This window comes from Elephas maximus, chromosome 2 (genome assembly GCF_024166365.1).
Source record: "Elephas maximus indicus isolate mEleMax1 chromosome 2, mEleMax1 primary haplotype, whole genome shotgun sequence".
Classification (NCBI taxonomy): Eukaryota; Metazoa; Chordata; class Mammalia; order Proboscidea; family Elephantidae; genus Elephas; species Elephas maximus.
Window position 1 is genome coordinate 85,832,696 of NC_064820.1, and position 18,698 is coordinate 85,851,393.

General features: G+C 36.5%; 1 protein-coding gene across 3 annotated transcripts in view; it reads left to right on the plus strand.

Moving 5' to 3' along the window:
- Positions 1 to 18,698, plus strand: part of MSH3 (mutS homolog 3) — a 217,899-nt gene that overhangs the window by 130,896 nt on the left and 68,305 nt on the right. For all 3 annotated transcript variants that reach the window (XR_007514976.1, XM_049866717.1, XM_049866709.1), the window contains exons 15-17: positions 257 to 425; positions 8,527 to 8,591; positions 10,950 to 11,066. Coding sequence is in view for 2 of the 3 variants with exons in the window: in XM_049866717.1 (XP_049722674.1) it covers positions 257 to 425; positions 8,527 to 8,591; positions 10,950 to 11,066 (351 nt within the window). In the remaining variant the exon portion in view is untranslated. The remainder of the gene's footprint in view (positions 1 to 256; positions 426 to 8,526; positions 8,592 to 10,949; positions 11,067 to 18,698) is intronic.

The window sequence follows — 18,698 nt, forward strand, 5'->3', positions numbered from 1 at the left end:
GCAAACAACAAGTGCTTATTTATATCTCTTGGTTTCACCATGGCAGTCACTGAACTTGCAAGATAAGAATGACAGTAGCGCCACGTTGTCTATCCTCAGAGTAGATAGGAGATTTACCCGTAGGTAGTGGAAGAACTGGAACCCGAACCCCACTTTTCTGACTTCCAGCTCTTTCATCCTGCTACAGAAAGTAATTGGTAACTTGCCTAATTAATATGCTTCAATACATGTATTTGCATTTTTTTTCATTTTTTAGAACTGGAGATAAAACTGAATTATTCAAAGACCTTTCTAATTTCCCTTTAATAAAAAAGAGGAAGGACGAAATTCAGGAAATTACTAACAAAATCCAAATACATCTGCAAGAAATACGAAGAATACTAAAAAATCCTTCTGCACAATATGTGACAGTATCAGGACAGGAGGTAATGTCAGATAAGTTTTTGCCTTGCCTTAGTTTTCCTCAAATAGAAAAGCAATTTTAAATGTAAATAAAAATATGAGAATATCATTTTTAAAATTTTCTGTTTTCATTCCTTGGAAATATGTTGTAATACCTTCGTTTGTGAAGAATTATTTTGATAACAGTGTATGTTTTGTAATCTACGTTACTGTCTTGGTAAAATCATGCAGCAACATCACGTGTTTTAGTGTTATCTATTGGAGAGAAAAAAAAAAATTTTTTTTTTTTATTGGAAACCCTGGTGGCCTAGTGGTTAAGTGCTGCAGCTGCTAACCAAAGGGTCGGCAGTTCAGATCTGCCAGGTGCTCCTCGGAAACTCTATGGGGCAGTTCTACTCTGTCCTGTAGGGTCGCTATGAATTGGAATCGACTCAACGGCACTGGGTTTGGTTTTTCGGTTATTGAAATTGTATTATAGAAAACCTTGACTATGGTGAATAATAACTTATAGAATTCATTTACTCTAAATCTAAGAGAGAGAAGTTAGTTTTTGATCCTTGGCCTTGCAGATGATGAAATGATATAAAAAGCAACCACCTTAAGTTGATTATATCACTGTAAAATGATGGTAAGAGTGGTAGTTAATAGTAATGTCAAAACCTATCTGACTTCAGGGAGGATAAAGCTAATCAAGGTTAGCCCAAGGCAGATCCCTATGAGATAGAGGTTGGATATACCTCCACCCTCCAACCTTCTTACCAGTTCTGACACCTGTGGCTACCAGCTCTGCCACTGGACCCCTTCTGGGCCTATTGTGCTGGCCCTAGTGCTGTGCCCTTTCCAGGCTTCTCACTGTCTTCAGCGTTACAGCTCTTGACCAGTGTTAACAGTTCGTGTAGGAGGTTCCTTGCCTTATCGCTCTCTCTGCTTCTTCTTTCTGCTTTCGTCCTTCTGGTTCTCTTCTTGGCTTTTTCTGTCTGACAAACCTCTGTGTGGTTGGCTGTGTATGTACACAAACTCCTTATAAATTTCAAGGCATGGCCCTCCCACCAGGACCACGAACTGACCCTCTTGGTTGGCCACTGAGGCTTCATTTGCATAGTAGGTGTGGCTGGGCTACAACTCACCTCATTTGCTTAGTCTATTGACCAGTCCCCGCAAGGTGCATGCCAGTCACAGGGCAGGCTGCAGCCCAGGACCAGACAAAAAGTATCAAACCAAGTTGTTTACAGCTTATCCAGGAAATGTCAGTCAACCTGAACAAAAGTAACAAATCCTCTAGGGTAGAAAACTAGGGCAAAGATAACTTCTCAAGGTTTAGTGGAAAAATCTCTGGTTGTTTTTCCAAAGAACTAAGGCACAAGGCCATGTAAAAGAACTCACTTCACTACAATCACACAGTGATTAAATGGCTGATCTTCCTTTTGAAGTCAGATGTTAACCAGTTGCTGTCAAGTTGAATCAGACTCATGGGTACCCTCCCTGTGTGTCAGAGTAGAAGTGTGCTCCATAGGGTTTTCAATGGCTGATTTTTTGGATGTAGATTATAGGCCTTTCTTCTGAGGTGCCTCTGGGTAGACTCGAACCTCCAGTGTTTTGGCCGGCAGCCAGGTGCTTTAGCTGTTTGCACTACACGTGAACTACTGAGGTCAGGTGTAGAGCTGTTAAAAACAAAACACCTATAGTGAAAGCTTACATTTAATGACTATTTCATAAGATTAGGGTGCTGCTTAGAATGTGTACTTTTGTTTAAATTTTGATATTAATATCTGAGTGATACTATCTGTATGAGGACGAGAAAAAGAAGTATTCTGTTCATATGTGATTTATATCTGGCTATACCTTTTGGTTCTATTCTGAGTCTTTTGACATGCTACCTCAACATCTTAAATAAAATACACAGAACTCAACTGAAGGAATTTGAGAAATTCTACTTTATTAAAATAGTAAATTAGGGCCTTGGTGAATAATTTCTTTAGGATGAACATTTTACTCACATTTTTAAGAAATAGCTATTTTTCTAATTGAGAAAAGCTTAATTCCAAATTATAATTTTAGTATCAATGTTGACTTTTTACATTTACCCAAAAGGTTGTTGTTTATATGGTTATTTGAGATAAGAAATTCTATAGTAAATGGCAGTCTTTATTAAAAGTGTTTATTAATCTTATGCCACTGAATAAATTTAATTATTGTTAATGTTAGCCGGCCTTCAGGGCTAAACTTATTAAGATGTTATACACAGGCAACTGTACACAAAAGAAAAATGATTTGGCAATATTTACATTTGTTTATTTTCTGAACGGGCAAACATCAAATATTTAATGTTATCTCTTAGTTTCACCATCCAGTCATGAGCTTGCAAAGCAAAAGGTGACCATATGGTCACTATTCTGGCTATTTTTTGGCCATCAGATGATCAAAAGTGCTTTTACAACAATAGTAAAAGATTAAAAAAAAAAAAAAACAACAAACCAAACCACTGCTGTGGAGTCAATTCCAACTTACAGTGACCATATAGGACAGAGTAGAACTGCCCCATAGAGTTTCCAAGGAATGCCTGTGGGATTCGAACTGCCAGCCTCTTGGTTAACAGCCATAGCACTTAACCACTACACCATCGGGGTTTCTATGTAGTAAAATATATGTAGTAGAAACGTTGCTATTTGGTTTTACAGCGGGAAAAGCTAAGTGTAAAAATGCCAGTTCTGCCACTTACATGCTGGGTGACCATGGAGGTGTGGGCTCGGTACTTTAGATCCTGTACTATTCAAGTTAAGATAAGGCTTAAATCTCATAACACAGTCCTGTATTAAATTAGCAATTTTAAAGTAAAAATGACAGAAAATGACCTGGAATTCATAAGAGACAGTAGATTGGTTACTTATTATCAGTGTGATATTTGTGTTTGAGAAAAAGCAGAGCGTGGAGATTGAGTAATCGGGTCACAGATAATTAGGGAGGAAGAGAAATCATGTTACTCTTCCTCTTATCCTTCCTAGGTTAAGAGGATGAGTTGGAAGCAAGATGATTCTTAGATATTAAGAGTAGAATAGATTCTTACTGGTTTTTAGCAACCTTTTCTTGACTTTTAATAGCATATTACTACAGTTACCTTTTTTTTTTATTGTGCTTTAGGTAAAAGTTTACAGCTGAAGTTAGTTTCTCATACCAAAATTTATACACACATTGTTATGTGACCCTAGTTGCAATCCCCACAATGTGACAGCATACTCCCCCTTTCCACCCTGGGATTCCCTTGTCTGTTTAACCAGCTCCTATCCCTTTCTGCTTTCCCATCCTGCCTCTGGACAGGAGCTGCCCATTTCGTCTCATGTATCTACTTGAACTAACAAACACACTCCTCATAGGTATTATTTTAGGTTTTTTAGTCCAGTCTAATCTTGGTCTGAAGAGTTGGCTTCAGGAATGGTCTCCATTCTAGATTAATAGAGAACCTGGGGGCCATGTCTTCTGGGGTCCCCCTAGTCTCAGTCAGACCGTTAAGTCTGGCCTTTTTACCTGAATTTGAGTACTGCATCACTTTTCTCCTGCTCTGTCAAGGACTCTAATACAGAGTTACTTTTTTTTTCTTTTTTTAATTTATTTTGTTGTTATTAAGAATATACACAGAGAACATACATCAATTTAACAGTTTCTACATGTACAATTCAGTGACAGTGATTACATTCTTTGACTTGTACATCCATTTTCACCCTCCTTTTCTGAGTTGTTCCTCCCCCATTAGCATAAACTCAACTGCCTCCTAAGGTTCCTATCTGATCTTTTGGGTTGCTGTTGACCGCTTTTTCCAGATAGAGATAGATCTTATGAGAGTATAATGCTCAAGGCAGACTTTTTTTCACTAGTTAAGCTAAATTATTATTTGGTTCTAAGAAGACTTCAGGGGGTATTTTTGGTGTCAGGTATAAAGATCATCTCAGAGCAGTAGTTTCAGGGGTTCATCCAGCCTCCGTGGCTCTAGAAAGTTAGAATTACTTTAATGAAGTGTTCTGAGAATTATTGATTCTGTTCATTCAAAGACTAAGTGAATCCTCAGTACTCAGCATTGTTATAATAAAATTTTATCTGTTTAAAAAATTGTAATAAAGATGTCCAAAAATTATTTAGAGATACTTAAAAGACTAAGAACAGAAGCCATCAAATATGATTACCTCTGAGAAGTGAGGGAAGCAGGGAGGAAAACTATTTTGCTTCTTATTTTATACCATTCTCTTTTGTCTGAAATTTTATTTCTGTGTGTATGACTTTTGCAATATGATTTTTAAAAAGATGATTATAGCAGCCCAACATGGGCCATGAATCTTACTGTTATTACTAAAAATGGACGAATTTAATGTGCCAGACTGTCGACCAGTGTTTTTACAACATTCATTTTTCACCTGTTCCCAGTTTTTAATATTCTCATTAGAATAAATAGTAAGTAAATATATGCTACCTTATTGTTTTTGACTCTCACAGTATTGGTTTATAAGAAATGAATGAAAGCAGAAACTTGCCCAGTTTTTTTTTGTAGGACACTGCTTCTGTGGACAGTCTCCTAACCTGGAATCAAATATGGAATGGATGGAGAAACTTTAAATTTGGGGCAGTATTAATAAATTTTATTATTCTTAGAAAAAGCAAAGAAAAGTTGGGGGAAAATTCTTTAGAAGAAAATGTATTCACAGCATGGAGCAAATTCAAGTATCTGTTTCGTATGTTTAAAATGTGGAGAGCGTTTTCTGTTAAATCTTCTAAATAAAAAATATTTGAAAATTCTTAAGAGAGAGAGAAAAGGAGAAGGGAGTAGGAATGTATTAAATGTGGTGCTGCAGAAATCAGTCTCTGGAATGAGTCAGGAATTTAAGCAAACCCAGCAAGGTTGCCAACTTAAAGATACCACAGGCTGTAGTTTGACTAACAGTATCTGACATGTAACAAGACAGAATTGGGTCCCAAGAGAAGAATATGGGAAATTGCTGGAGCAAATCAAGGCAAACTTCTCACATCAGTGCCTATGAGACAAAGTCAGGAACTACAGAACAGGGAACACTGTTGTGAGAACTTTCCAAGATTTTTGTAAATATATGCTAACTTCCAATTTCACTTTGCTTTCTTTTCATTAGCAATACACTCCTTAAACAGAAGGACTGTATGTTGATTCTGAGAATGTGTGATAAAGGGAATAGCTTGAGAGAAAAAATCCTATTCTATAGTTAATGTAAACCAAAAAAAGCCAAACCCATTGCCATCAATTTGAGCCTGACTCATAGGCACCCTGTAGGACAGAGTAGAGCTGCCCCGGTATTGTTTACAAGGCTGAAATCTTTATGGAAGCAGATTGCCACATCTTTCTCCCACAGAACAGCTGGTGGGTTCCAACTGCTGACATTGTGGTTACCAGCCAAGCGCTTAACCACTGCACCACTGGGGGGAAAAAAGCATCTAGTTAATGATAACTCAGAGTAGAACACAGGCCAGAAACCTAAGGACCACTGAAAGATGAAAGAGGACTTACAGGACCAGCCTCTGCCTGGGGACATATCCCCAGGGGTTTAACAAGCAGGAGTCCACACTGGCTTCCCTGACACTCTATGTTCTGTCCTACATAGTTTGCACTTGACTATTATCTTTAAGATTGGTAGTTCGAATCCATCCAGGGATGCTGTGAGAGAAAAGCCTGGCAATCTGTTTTTGTAAAGACTGCAGCCAAGAAAGCCCTATGGAGCAGTTCTACTCTCTAACACATGGGATGGAGTCGGAATTGACTCAACGGCAATGAGTTTGGTGTTTTGGTTTTTATTGGCCCTATATGTGGTGATTTACTTGAGTGTTGTGGTCCCTAGAGTAGACCCTTGGTATTTACAAATTTAACAGTTATGGTCCAAACTCTTCCCCAGGTGCTCCAAGGAACTGTAATCAGCAGCTATTTGTAATGTGTATGAGGCACAGATTTGAACCAGGGCTGCCATGCTGCAGTGTGAGAATAGATCTGTTCAGTAAGTCAGCCAGACAAGCCCAGGGCCCAGCAACCACATGGAAGCAGTTTTATTGGCATCTTCTCTAAACTGCCTTCATCCCTTAGACAGTTAACCACTGGCGAGCTCTGTGTCAGTGATTGATGGTTCTGGGCATGTCCTTCTTAAATATCCAGTGATCCAGTGTGTTCATGAATTCCTCTGTTTGCCTTTGACACAGCTCTTCTCAGAGTTATTTTATAAAAATGCCAATATGTCATCTCATAGAATATTTTAAAATAGCATTTAGGTAGAATTTTTAAAGCAAAGCTTTAAAATGGTTTTACTTTCCTACTAATGACATTTATTTTGTGGGTGATGGTGGCACAGTGGTTAAAGCGCTCGGCTGCTAACTGAAAGCTCATGGGTTTGAACCCGCCAGCCACTCCATGGGAGAAAGATGTGGCAGTCTGCTCCCGTAAAGATTTGCAGCAGTGGAAGCCCTATGCGGCAGTTCTACTCCATCCTGTAGGGTTGCTGTGAGTCTGAATCTACTCGACGGCAATGGGCTTGCTTGGTTTGGATTTGGGTTCTTCAGTTACTTTTTGTAGCCAAAGGGGACTTTTTCAGACTCATTGCTCTTAATGTATGAATTCCTTGAATTTGTGCAAATGTGAATTGAAAGTGTATGAATTCCTGTATATACAAGAGGACATCATTGGTTCCAAATTTTTGTTATGGCTGAAAATGTGTAAAATTAAACATTAATTCCTATTATAATTAATATAAAAGCTACAGTGCTTCTATTAATGGAAAAACAAACTCATGAGCCAGGGTGATGCTATTAAAAATACATATCATAAATGCCTGAAATGTTATAAAGTTGATAAATGTAAAAAAAAGTTCCTGTAACCAACTCAAAATTAGTGGCAGTCACAGAGCTTCTGGGTTCCATGCTATGCAAAACAAGATTTTTTTTTTTAATTTGTTCAAATAAAACATTGAATTTCATTGTAATAATACAGAAATGAGAGCACATAAAGAAAAGATGATGTAGAACAAATGCTAAAGTGAAAAATGTGATAGAAGAACTTGACCTCACTTGCTTCCTGGCTGACTTCAGAAAGACTTGCTTGCAGAATAAATTTGCATCTATAAATATACGGTTCATATAAAGGAAAATGTAAAGAAAACACTCATATGGGAAGAGCAATCTTCCTCTCAGAGCCCTGATGGTGCAGTGGTTAAGAGCTTGTCTGCTAACCAAAAAGTCAACAGTTTGAATTCACCAGCTGCTCTTTGGAAACCCTGTGGAGCAGTTCTGTGTCCTATAGGGTCGCTATGAGTCAGAATCGACTCAACATCAAAGAATTATTTTCCTCTCTTAATAGTTGGGGAAGTGAATGTTTTCTTTATGAGCCTCAGAGGACTCAGCCTTCTTGGATAAAAACTATTACAATCTCCAATTCAGAATAGGGGAGGGACCAAATCTCAAACTGTTGTAAAATCTATTAATAGAATAATTTGAAATTGTATATGTTTAGAAATTTAATCTTATTACCTGATTCATCATTGTTTTTAGTTGTCAGTGATTCAATTCTGACTCATGGTGACCCCATGTGTACCTAGTAGAACTACTCCATAGAGTTTCCAAGACTGTGACCTTTCAGAAGCAGGTCTGCAGGCCTGTCTTCCAAGGCACCTCTGAGTGGGTTCCAGCCACCAACCTTTTGGCCAGTAGATGAGTGCTTAGCTGTTTGTGCCTCTTAGTGACTCCTTACCTGAGTAATAGAATTCTTAAATAAGTGGATATTAATAAATGAAAGCAGTCATTAAGGAAAAAAATCATCCATATTATGCATATAACAACACTATAAACATTAAAGCTCCAAATTACATCCCTTATTACAAATGTTTTGCTCATTATAAATCATATTGTGTCCCAAGTATTGAAATTCAAATTAATAATATCTGGCTGTATAGACATACAAACTCCCCCAAGAACAATAGGGGATTTTTTGAATGTTTCAAATTTATATTTACTGAACTGTTATAGGAAACCCTGGTGGCGTAGTGGTTAAGAGCTATTATAACATTAAAAAAAAAAGGAAAATGAGAACGTCAAATAGTTAATCATTGAAATATCTGTTTGTATTTATTTTAGTTTATGATTGAAGTTAAGAATTCTGCTCTATCTTGTATACCAACTGATTGGGTTAAGGTTGGAAGGTAGGTTGAAAAATACTTTTTTTTCTTATTAACATAAGTTATAATAATGTCTGTATACCTGTGTGCTACTGCACTCATAATGGTCACATTCTTGAAGTTACAAGCAGTTTATTCTTCCCTTTTAATTTTCTTACAAAATTTTTTAGCCAAAGAGATCACTGTTTTTAACTATTTTTATCATTGATTTTAAAATGTTTGTAAAAGGGTCTCTTATTTTCATATATTTGTTTTCTTGTTTTGTAAATTAGTGTTTTATTCTTAATAGCTCAGTGTACACTTCAAGCACATGAAAAAAAAAAAAGCGAGGAACCTTCGATTACAAGATTAATTTGGTTGCTTGAACTTTTTGATGAATGCTGTGCCTGACATTTCTTTTAAGAAGCTGAAATTTCATTTTCTACCTCACTGAGCTCTGGATTTCTCTATTAATGCTTTCCATGGCATGTAGTTATAATGGTTTTTTGCATCTTCTTTTTCGGAAGTTATATCATGAATTGATGAAGTGAAGTTATCAAAAACAAAATTAGAGAACCACATCGAGACTCTGTCTTTTCTCCTTGGTTAGACACTAATCCCCAAGATGGTATGAGAGAAGTATACACCCCTGTGAGTTATGCTCTTTGTGGAATATGTGTGACTACTGTTATTCATAAGTTCGAGGTGAGAATGTTAGCATTTGCCTAATGTAGAAGAAGGACTAAAGCTGGTGAAGGTGTTAAGGAACTCTGCGTTAAGGATGAAGGAAAATCTTGACATGATATATGAATGATTATTAATTTATTTTAATTTAAAAAGGAAACTATTATCCACTGCTACTAGCAAAAGATGTTGAAGGCATTAGCATGAATTTGTTTAGCTCTAATGCCATCCTTTTTTACCCCTGTGCTTCCAGAGGTATAGATACTTTAGATTTGAGTGTTACTGAATTTAGGAGATACTCTTTTCTCCGTATGCAGGCATTCTTTATTGTTCTTCTATACTACAGGTGATGAATGGAAATATGCTTTGTGAAGAGAAGTTACTAAAAATCATTTTAGTTGATCTAGAACAATAACTGAAATGTCTCACCAGATGAGTTTTGGTAAAAGAGAAAACTATGATAAATATGGTTGCATAGAAGTCTAGATGACATAATTTAAAAGCAACAAGCAAGATATAAATCAGTGCTAACATCTTTTTAACATTCAGTAATGAAAACTGAATGAACAAATAAGGTGGTTTGGAGAAGGTTCCTTGGGATTCTTGATTTGTTGTTTGGCTACCAGGACCTTGACAAGCAGCCGAATCTTGAACATGAAAGGCTCACCCCCTAATCCAGTGACTTGACATATAAAGGCAGTTGTGACGGTATATTACAGGAGTGAAGGTGCAAACAAAAGGCCAAAGTTCACTCTGTCATCACCTGCCTATCACTCAACACTGACCTTTTCCTCTTTAAGACCTCATTATAATAATGACATCAGCAAGGGTAAGAATGACTACCACAAAACAACTCCCAACATAGGTACTCCGCTAAGTACCGTCTAAGCACTGTCTGTCTTGATCCTCTCAACAGTACCTATGGCATCAATACTATTATTATCCCCATTTTATAGATGAGGAAAGGAATGTTTAGAGGTCAGTTATTTTTCCCAAGTCCCATAAATGGTAATAGTGTTGCAGAGTCAGAGCCTTTGCCCAAATTCTCTGGCTGGGGACCTACATGTTCCCCATTGTCCTCTATGACTTCTTGATGAAGAAGACAGTAGAGATGATACTGAAGCCCAGAAGAGGTGCAGGTGGTATCTCTTCCTATCCAAGGCTACTGTGAAACTACGGTTAGGTTATGACGAGCCTCTTCCTCTTTGATTGCCTCCTGAATTAATGCATTGCTGTTCATTGTAATACTTTGTATCTTTCATTTTCTAATAGAAATATTTCAATCATAAAGGCAAGTATAAAATATAAAGAATAATATGAACTTCATCAGTGTATCCACCTCCCATCTGTCAGACTTTATTTTGCCATATTCTGATCTTTTTTTTTTTAAAGCATTTTCATTTAGTGTAATTTAAAGAAAAAAAACTTCCTGCTTATGAAGTAAAAATTCTAAACTCTGACTTTGCCATGTGGATATTATTTGAAATGCGTTTACAAAGCTTTCTGAACAAAGTCATATGAGCTACAAGTATTTTATTTACGGCAAAGATCTTTAGAATCAATAGAATTCTGGACCATAATTAAAGAATGGTCTCTATTTACAGGTATTTATTTTCAAGGTTCTTCAGAGAATAATAAATAAATAATTTTCTAAAGTGATGGCATTACTGATTTCTTAGTAACCTTGACTTCCTATTTCTGTTTTTCCCCTTCTTCTAGCACAAAAGCTGTGAGCCGCTTTCACTCTCCTTTTATTGTAGAAAACTACCGACACCTGAATCAGCTCCGGGAGCAACTAGTCCTTGACTGCAGCACTGAATGGCTAGGTTTTCTAGAGTGAGTTGACAATGAAAAATATAATCTGACTTTTTTGCTATGAGAATTAGACCAGAAAATCTTTCCATCAAAAAGAAGAGATTACTGCTTGCAACCTGCTATAACATAGTTGAGTACATGTGCTCTCTGATTTTATTTTTAATCCAGTGAAATGTAAGCTCACCTTAGTCTTTGGTGAGAGATCAAATATGCTTTATTGTTACTATCCTAGTGTTTTGTTGCTAAGGATGTTTAAGTAGACTCACTTCTTGAAATTTCACCCTGGCGTTTTGTTTTGTTTCTTATCCAGAGGCTTAACATCTCTTTGAGATGCAGACAAGTATGGATTAGTTGTTTTGTTTTTATTATCTCCATTTAAATTTTTTCTTCTTATTTTTATATCCTGGGTATTTTTCCCCTAACTTTTTATTTTGAAAAATTTTCAGTTTTTGGGAAAGTTGAAATGAATACCCATACACTCCTCACCTAGATTTATTGAGCATTTCTACATTTGTTCTCTCTCTTTCATATACTTTTGTTTTCCTGAAGCTTTTTAAAGTAAGTTTTAGACATCATGATACTTCACCCCTAAATACTTAAGCATACCTCTTCTAAAGATAAGGACATTCTACTCCTTAATCTTTTTATCATTATCACACCTAAGAAAAGTTAGTTTAAGAATAAATTTCCTCAAATGCCTTCGCCCCATTTTTTAACTCAGAGGTCTTATCAAGTTTCATGCATTGTATTTGGTTATTATGTTTCCTTAGCCTACTTGAATCTAGAGTAGCCCTCCCACATTTTTTGTTATTATAACATGGGAAATGGTTTTTTTTTTTTTTTGAAAGGCTTTGCTGTCACCTCAAAGAATGTCTCAAGTTCTGGATCTGTTAATAGGCATGTGTTCATATTGACAGGTTTCTGCTAGAGGAATGAAGACTAATCATTTGAATAATGCCTATAATAATCACATCATGAACACTAGTAGTAACAATTGTAAACATTTTGAACTCATACTGTGGTCTAAGTCAGTGATGTGCTGGTAAGTGGCTAACAACCAGCTTTCTGGGAAAACCATAGTGTTTGCTGATTTCTGTCGCCAATTTTCAGCTTCTAACATGTCACTAAGGAGCTTGGTGACACAGTGGTTAAAACGCTGTTTTAACCTAAAGGTCAGCAGTTCAAACCTACCAGGCGCCCCATGGGAGACAGATGTGGCAATCTGCTTCCATAAAGGTTTACAGCCTTGGAAACGTATGGAGCAGTTCTACTGTAGGGTCGCCATGAGTCGGAGTCAATTCGTTGGCAATGGATTTGGTTTTTGATTTAACATGTCGCTGAACTGGAATTGGGAAGAGATGTATGTACACGGTTGACTTCAGTAAGTCTGTTGGAGCCTGCTCCGGCCTACCACTGGTCCAAGTACTTTATATATATGTATATGAACTCATTATTCCTCTCAAGAGCCCTGTGAGACAAGTATTATTATCCCCAATTTGCAAATGAATAAAGTGAGATGCAAAAACATGAAATACGTTGTCCATGAGAAGGATAAGGAATGAGCCAAGATTCAATCCAGGCCATCTGGTGGTGGGTTGTGTGCCCAAGATGAGTCCCTAGGCATCATTCTACACAGAAATCTCACTGTTAGTCTCTGTCTTTAACAACTTAACAGTAAATATTCAGTGAAGTCTTCAGGAAACTTTAGTTCCATTTCAAGTAAACAACCTAACAATTAAAAACAAGAAAAAAAATAGATACTATGTGGGAGTTTTAAAAGGTAGTAAACCAAAACCAGACCTGTTGCTGTCAAGTTGATTCCAACTCATAGCGATATAGGACAGGGTAAAACTGCCCCATAGGATTTCCAAGGAGTGGCTGGTGGATTTAAACTGCCAGTCTTTTGCTAAGCAGCAGAGCTTATAACCGCTGTGCTACCAGGGCTCCAAAAGGTAGTAAGTAGGTACCAATCTCTTCTTGTCCAGGAAGTATTGAGTTATAGGATCAGAAACAGATTTCAACTTACTTACCCTAAATCTTTTCAAATAATCCTGACTCAGACTCCTGAATCAAGAATTGGAAGTTGGCTGTATTCTGTTCCTTTTCTAACTCAGTTTCCATTTGTGATTATAAAGGTGTTCAGGGTCCTTGTGTCTCTCAGTTCTCCTGGCTTCTTCCTTAGTAATATGACTGAGAACATGAAAATTGGACCAAAATTACTCCTTTTAACCTTCAAGGGCCACATTCTAGAGTCTTGGGTTTTGATGAGGTTATTCCACGTTCACTCTTTTCATAACATTCACGATTTTGTAGATTTGGGTTATGTTCTCTCTCTCTTATTTTTAGACAAAAGAAAGCTCTAGTCTCCCAGTCTAAAATCCTTGGCATTATCCTTGATTCTTTCTTCCCTTTTGTCGTTTTGTCTATCTCTAAATTCCTGATTTTCTTTTTTGTCTTTGATTTTTTTTTTGCCCATTCTCTTTTTCTCTTCAAGTATCCACTTTTTCCAGCAATTACCATTCTTTCTGCATCAGCCTTCTAACTGGGCCCAACTACCAAATTAATCCAGTGGTACTCTGCTTTCATCATATCATCTCTTTGCTGTATTTGAGAGTTGGTAAGAGTTTTTTTTTTAAGAGTTAGCTGGATGGGGCAGGACCGGTCAGCATTTTATTCTGTTATGCATAGGATTGCTGTTTGTCGGGGCTGACTCCACAGTACCTAACTACAACAATCTAACAAGAGTTAGCTAACATTAAAAATGACATTGCCCAAGAATGTGATACTCATGATATATTGCTAGGTAAAGGATGTAAAAAATATTAAAATATGATAAAATTTTGTGTATTCTTATACCCACATACATGCAGGCATACAACTTTTATATTTTTAATGATTGTATATACTTATATATCATTAGTGTAATTACTGGCCATTTCTGTATCTTTAGAGAAATGTCTATTCAGATATGTATTCATTATATGTATATCTGCCCTTGCCTCTCTGGATATGAGTGTCAAAGCACTTTTGGCACTAACAAATGGTCAGTTTTTCTTACTCTCATTCCGTCCTTCTCAGCTCCCATCCAGGCCACCAACACCCTAATTTGTCTTTTTTTTTTTTTTTAGTAGTGTGGGGTTGGAGGTAATTTACCCTCCTGATTCTATAATTTCTGGCATGATAATGAGAAGCGTTGCTCTCAGTGGTTCCCATTTCAGTTAAAAAAAAAAAAAAAAAAGCAGGGAGGGATAAGTAATTATTTTTTATGGGCAGCAATGTCCTTCCTCCTGTCAATGATACAAATAAGACATGCAAATTAAAGGAGAAATTTTATCATAAACCATAAGCATCATCACAACTCTTAAAGAAGCTTGTTTGACCTCTTGGTGATTGTCCGCTTACTTTACCTTGCCGAATTTCCAAAAGATATCCATTCCTGGAAAAATGATAAGCTGACAAATGGATAACACAGGTAATGATCTGATGATGTTGTTGCTACGTGCTGTTGAGTTGATTTTGACTCACAGCAACCACATATGTCAGAGTAGAACTGCCCCATAGAGTTTTCTAGGCTCTAATCTTTACGTCAACAGGAAACTGCCAGAAATCCAAGCTGGATTCAGAAGACGTGAAATGAGGGATATCATTTCTAGTGTAAGATGAATCTTGGCTCTAAGCCAAGAACACCAGGAAGATGTTTACCTGTGTTTTATTGGCTATGCAAAGGCATTCAACTGTGTGGATCATAACAAATTTTGAATAACATTGTGAAGAATGGGAATTCCAGAACACTTAATTGTCCTCGTTAGGAACCTGTACATAGACCAAGAGGTAGTTGCTCAAACAGAACAAGGGGATACCCCAAAACCCAAACCAAGCCCATTGCCATCAAGTCGATTCCACCTCATAGTGACTCCATAGGGTTTCCAAGGCTGTAAATCTCTACAGAAGAAGACTGCATATCTTTCTCCCACAAAGCCGTTGATGGTTTCGAACCACTGACCTTTTGGCTAGTAGTAGATCACTTTAACCATTGCATCACCAGAGCTCCTTAAGGGAATACCATGTGGTTTAAAATCAGGAAAGGTGTCTGTCAGGGTTGTATCTTTTCACTGTACTTGTTCACTCTGTTTCTGAGCAATTAATCCTAGAAGGTGGATTACATGAAGAACACGTTAACGGGATTAGAGGAAGACTAGTTAGCAACCTGTGATATGCAGATAACACAACCTTGCTTGCTGAAAGTGAAGAGGACTTGAAGCACTTACTCATGAAGATCAAAGACTACAGTCTTCAGTAGTCTCAACACAAGAAAACGAAGATCCTCACAACTGGATCAATAAGCAACATCATGATAAATGGAGAAAATATTGAAGTTGTCAAGAATTTCATTTTACTTGGATCCACAATCAACGCCCATGGAAGCAGAAGTCAAGAAATCAAATGATATATTGCATTGGGCAGATTTTTTGCAAAGGACCTCTTTAAAGTATTCGAAAGCAAAGATGTCACTTTGAGGACTAAGGCATGCCTGACACAAGACTTGGTATTTTCAGTCACCTCATATGCATGGAAAAGCTGGACAATGATTAAGGAACACTAAAGAAGAATCGATGCGTTTGATTTGTGGTATTGGTGAAGAATATTAAATATACCATGGACTGTCATAAAAACGAACAAATATGTCTTGGAAGAGGTACAGCCAGAATGCTCCTTAAAAGTGTGGGTGACGAGACTTCATCTTACATACTTTGGATATGTTATCCGGAGGGACCAGTCCCGGGAGAAGGACATCATGCTTGCTAGAGTAGAGGGTCAGCAAAAGAGAAGACCTTCAACAAGAGAGATTGATACGGTGGCTGCAGCAGTGGGCTCAAGCATAACAATGATTGTGTGGATGGCACAGGACCAGGCAATTTTTCATTCTGTCGTACATAAGGTCACTATGAGTCGGAACTGATTTGGCAGTACCTAACAACAACAACAATAGTCTTTACGGGAGTGGATCTCCCACAGAGCAGCTGGGTAGCTTTAAACCTCCAACCTTTTGGTTAACAGCCAAGTGCTTAACCATTGCAGCCAGGATTATATCATAACAACATACAACTTTATCACTAAACCACCAGTCAATTTGAGGATGAAATCTAAGCACTATAATTTAATCTCTGGCCAAAAGATATTACCGGGTCCATGGAAGCAGATTAAGACACTTGGTTCTAAAACTATTAGGATCGTCAGCAAAGTTACCATTAAAAAAAAAAAAAAATTATGCTGCTAAATGAAGTTAATGAAGAAAAATTACTTTTCATTTGAGAATCCGTTTCTGAAATAGTTGAACCACACTTTTAATAGAGATATTATAATTCAGTTTTTGAAGAATTTGCAATGGAGAAAATTATTCAATATTCATTCAGAGCCCCTCTTCTAGAACACAAAAGAAATGACATGTTTTTTGAGAAGGGTTTCCATTCACAGAGCTTTTACAGCCTTAATTTCTTGCAACATTTTGATCAAAAATAATATGACTAATGCACAACAGCAGGTACCTCAGTAAGAGATAAATACACTTATGTGGCTGGTATTCAGTCTTCTGATGTTGAGTTCATTGAGGTGAATCATTTTTTAAAATGACATCATATTCACACCATCTGGCACTTTAATAAATAGTATGCATAACAGTCAATGCTGTTCTCAAGTGGGGGCTCTAACTACAAAATCTCTAGCAAAATTGTAGCCAGTATATATATATTTTTAAAATAAAAACTTCTAATATATTTTTCTTATAATAAAAATAATATATGGACATTATAGAAACTTTTGAAATGATGTATTAACAAAGTAAAAGAAACTAAATCACCAGTAATCTCACCGTCTAGAAATAATTAACATTTTGAGTCTCTCTCCATATATGTGTGTATGCATACACACACTAACACATATGTACTTACCACAATAAAACAACAACAATAACAAAAAATACCTAGGAAGCATTTTTAAGGTGGCAACTGTAGGCCCATCTCCTTTGTGTTTATGGTTTTCCACAGATTTTAATTCTGTTATTAGCATTCATGTTATTTGTTTTGATGAACTTCAATTAAATGAGAAATAAGTCAATTATATTCATTGTGCTCTCAACTCAAAGTAGTATAAAATGTACTCTGAATATATTTTTTAATTCACAGATATTTAACATGAAATAAAGCTGGGTACTTAAAGTGTTAAGTTTCAGGTATCTGAAAAAGTTATTTGCATAATACCTTATTTTAATAATACTAGGTAAAGCAGAAATTGCAGTTTTTAAAAAACCAAAAACAGTGACAATGTAGAAATGATTGATTGTCACAGTAGCTTAATCTCGATATCCGTTTTTAGGTTAGTAAACCCTTCAAACATTTGGATTTAAGAAGTGAACAGACTAAATCTAGAAGTTTCTGAAACCCATATTATAATAAATATTTTTTGAGAGGCATTCAGTGTGACACCTCTTGTCTCTTTATTTGGATCTTCTTAACAAGGACGCCTGAGCTACAAGATGATTTTAAGCAAAAAACAATCAATTTGTTTTATTTCTATGTAGGTACAGAAATAAGATGTCAGTAGGAGTCCATAAAATTGCAGTGTGAGGCAGGCTGATATAAAGAGCATAGTTTGAATCCAGGCTTTGCTGTTTAATAGCTGTGTGACCTTATGCTAATTTCTTTATCTCTCTAAATTTATTTTTAATACTTAGGTAATGAAGACCTACCTTGAAGGTGGTTTTAAAGAAATAATATAGGTGCCTTTTTCATAGTCTTTGGTTAGTGTTTGTTTCTCCTTCAGCTTTTCTCTTGTTCTTATTTACATTTAAATTAGTTGTAAATAAATTTTCCAGTCTTTGAAGAATTTATAAGTTATCACCACCTACATTTTCTTAAAATGTTTCAAAATGAAATTGAACAAACCATCTTCAAATTACTGAAAGGATTTTGGCTCAGTTACATATTTTCTCTTTTCCTAAAATGATAATATTGGGAATTTTTTAGAATTATATCGTGTATCCTTTTTTGTATTTTTTTGTTTGGGGTTGGGTTATCCTTTTTTGTATTATGTTGTTGTTAGGTGTCATTGAGTCGGTTCCTACTCGTATTGACCCTACGTATAACAGAACGAAACATTGCTTGGTCCTGCATTATCTTCATAATCGTTGCTTTGCTTGAGTCCATTGTTGCAGCCACTGTGTCAATCCATCTCCTTGAGGGTCTTCTTTTTTGCTAACCTTGTGCTTTATGAAGCATGGTGTCCTTCTCCAGGGACTTGTCCTTCCTGATAACATGTCCACAGTACCTGAGATGAAGTCTCACCATCCTCATGTCTAAGGAGCATCTGACTGCTTCTTCCAAGACAGATTTGTTTGTTCTTCTGGCAGTCCATGGTATATTCAGTATTCTTTGCCAACACCATAATTCAAATGCATCAATTCTTCTTTGATCTTCCTTGTTCATTGCCCAGCTTTCCCATGCACATGAGGTGATTGAAAATACCATGGCTTGGGTCAGGTGCACTTTAGTCTTCAAAGTGACATCTTTGCTTTTTAATACTTTAAAGAGGTCTTTTGCAGCGGATTTACCCAATGCAGTAAACATTCAAAAAGAATGTTTCAAGATCTATCCTGAA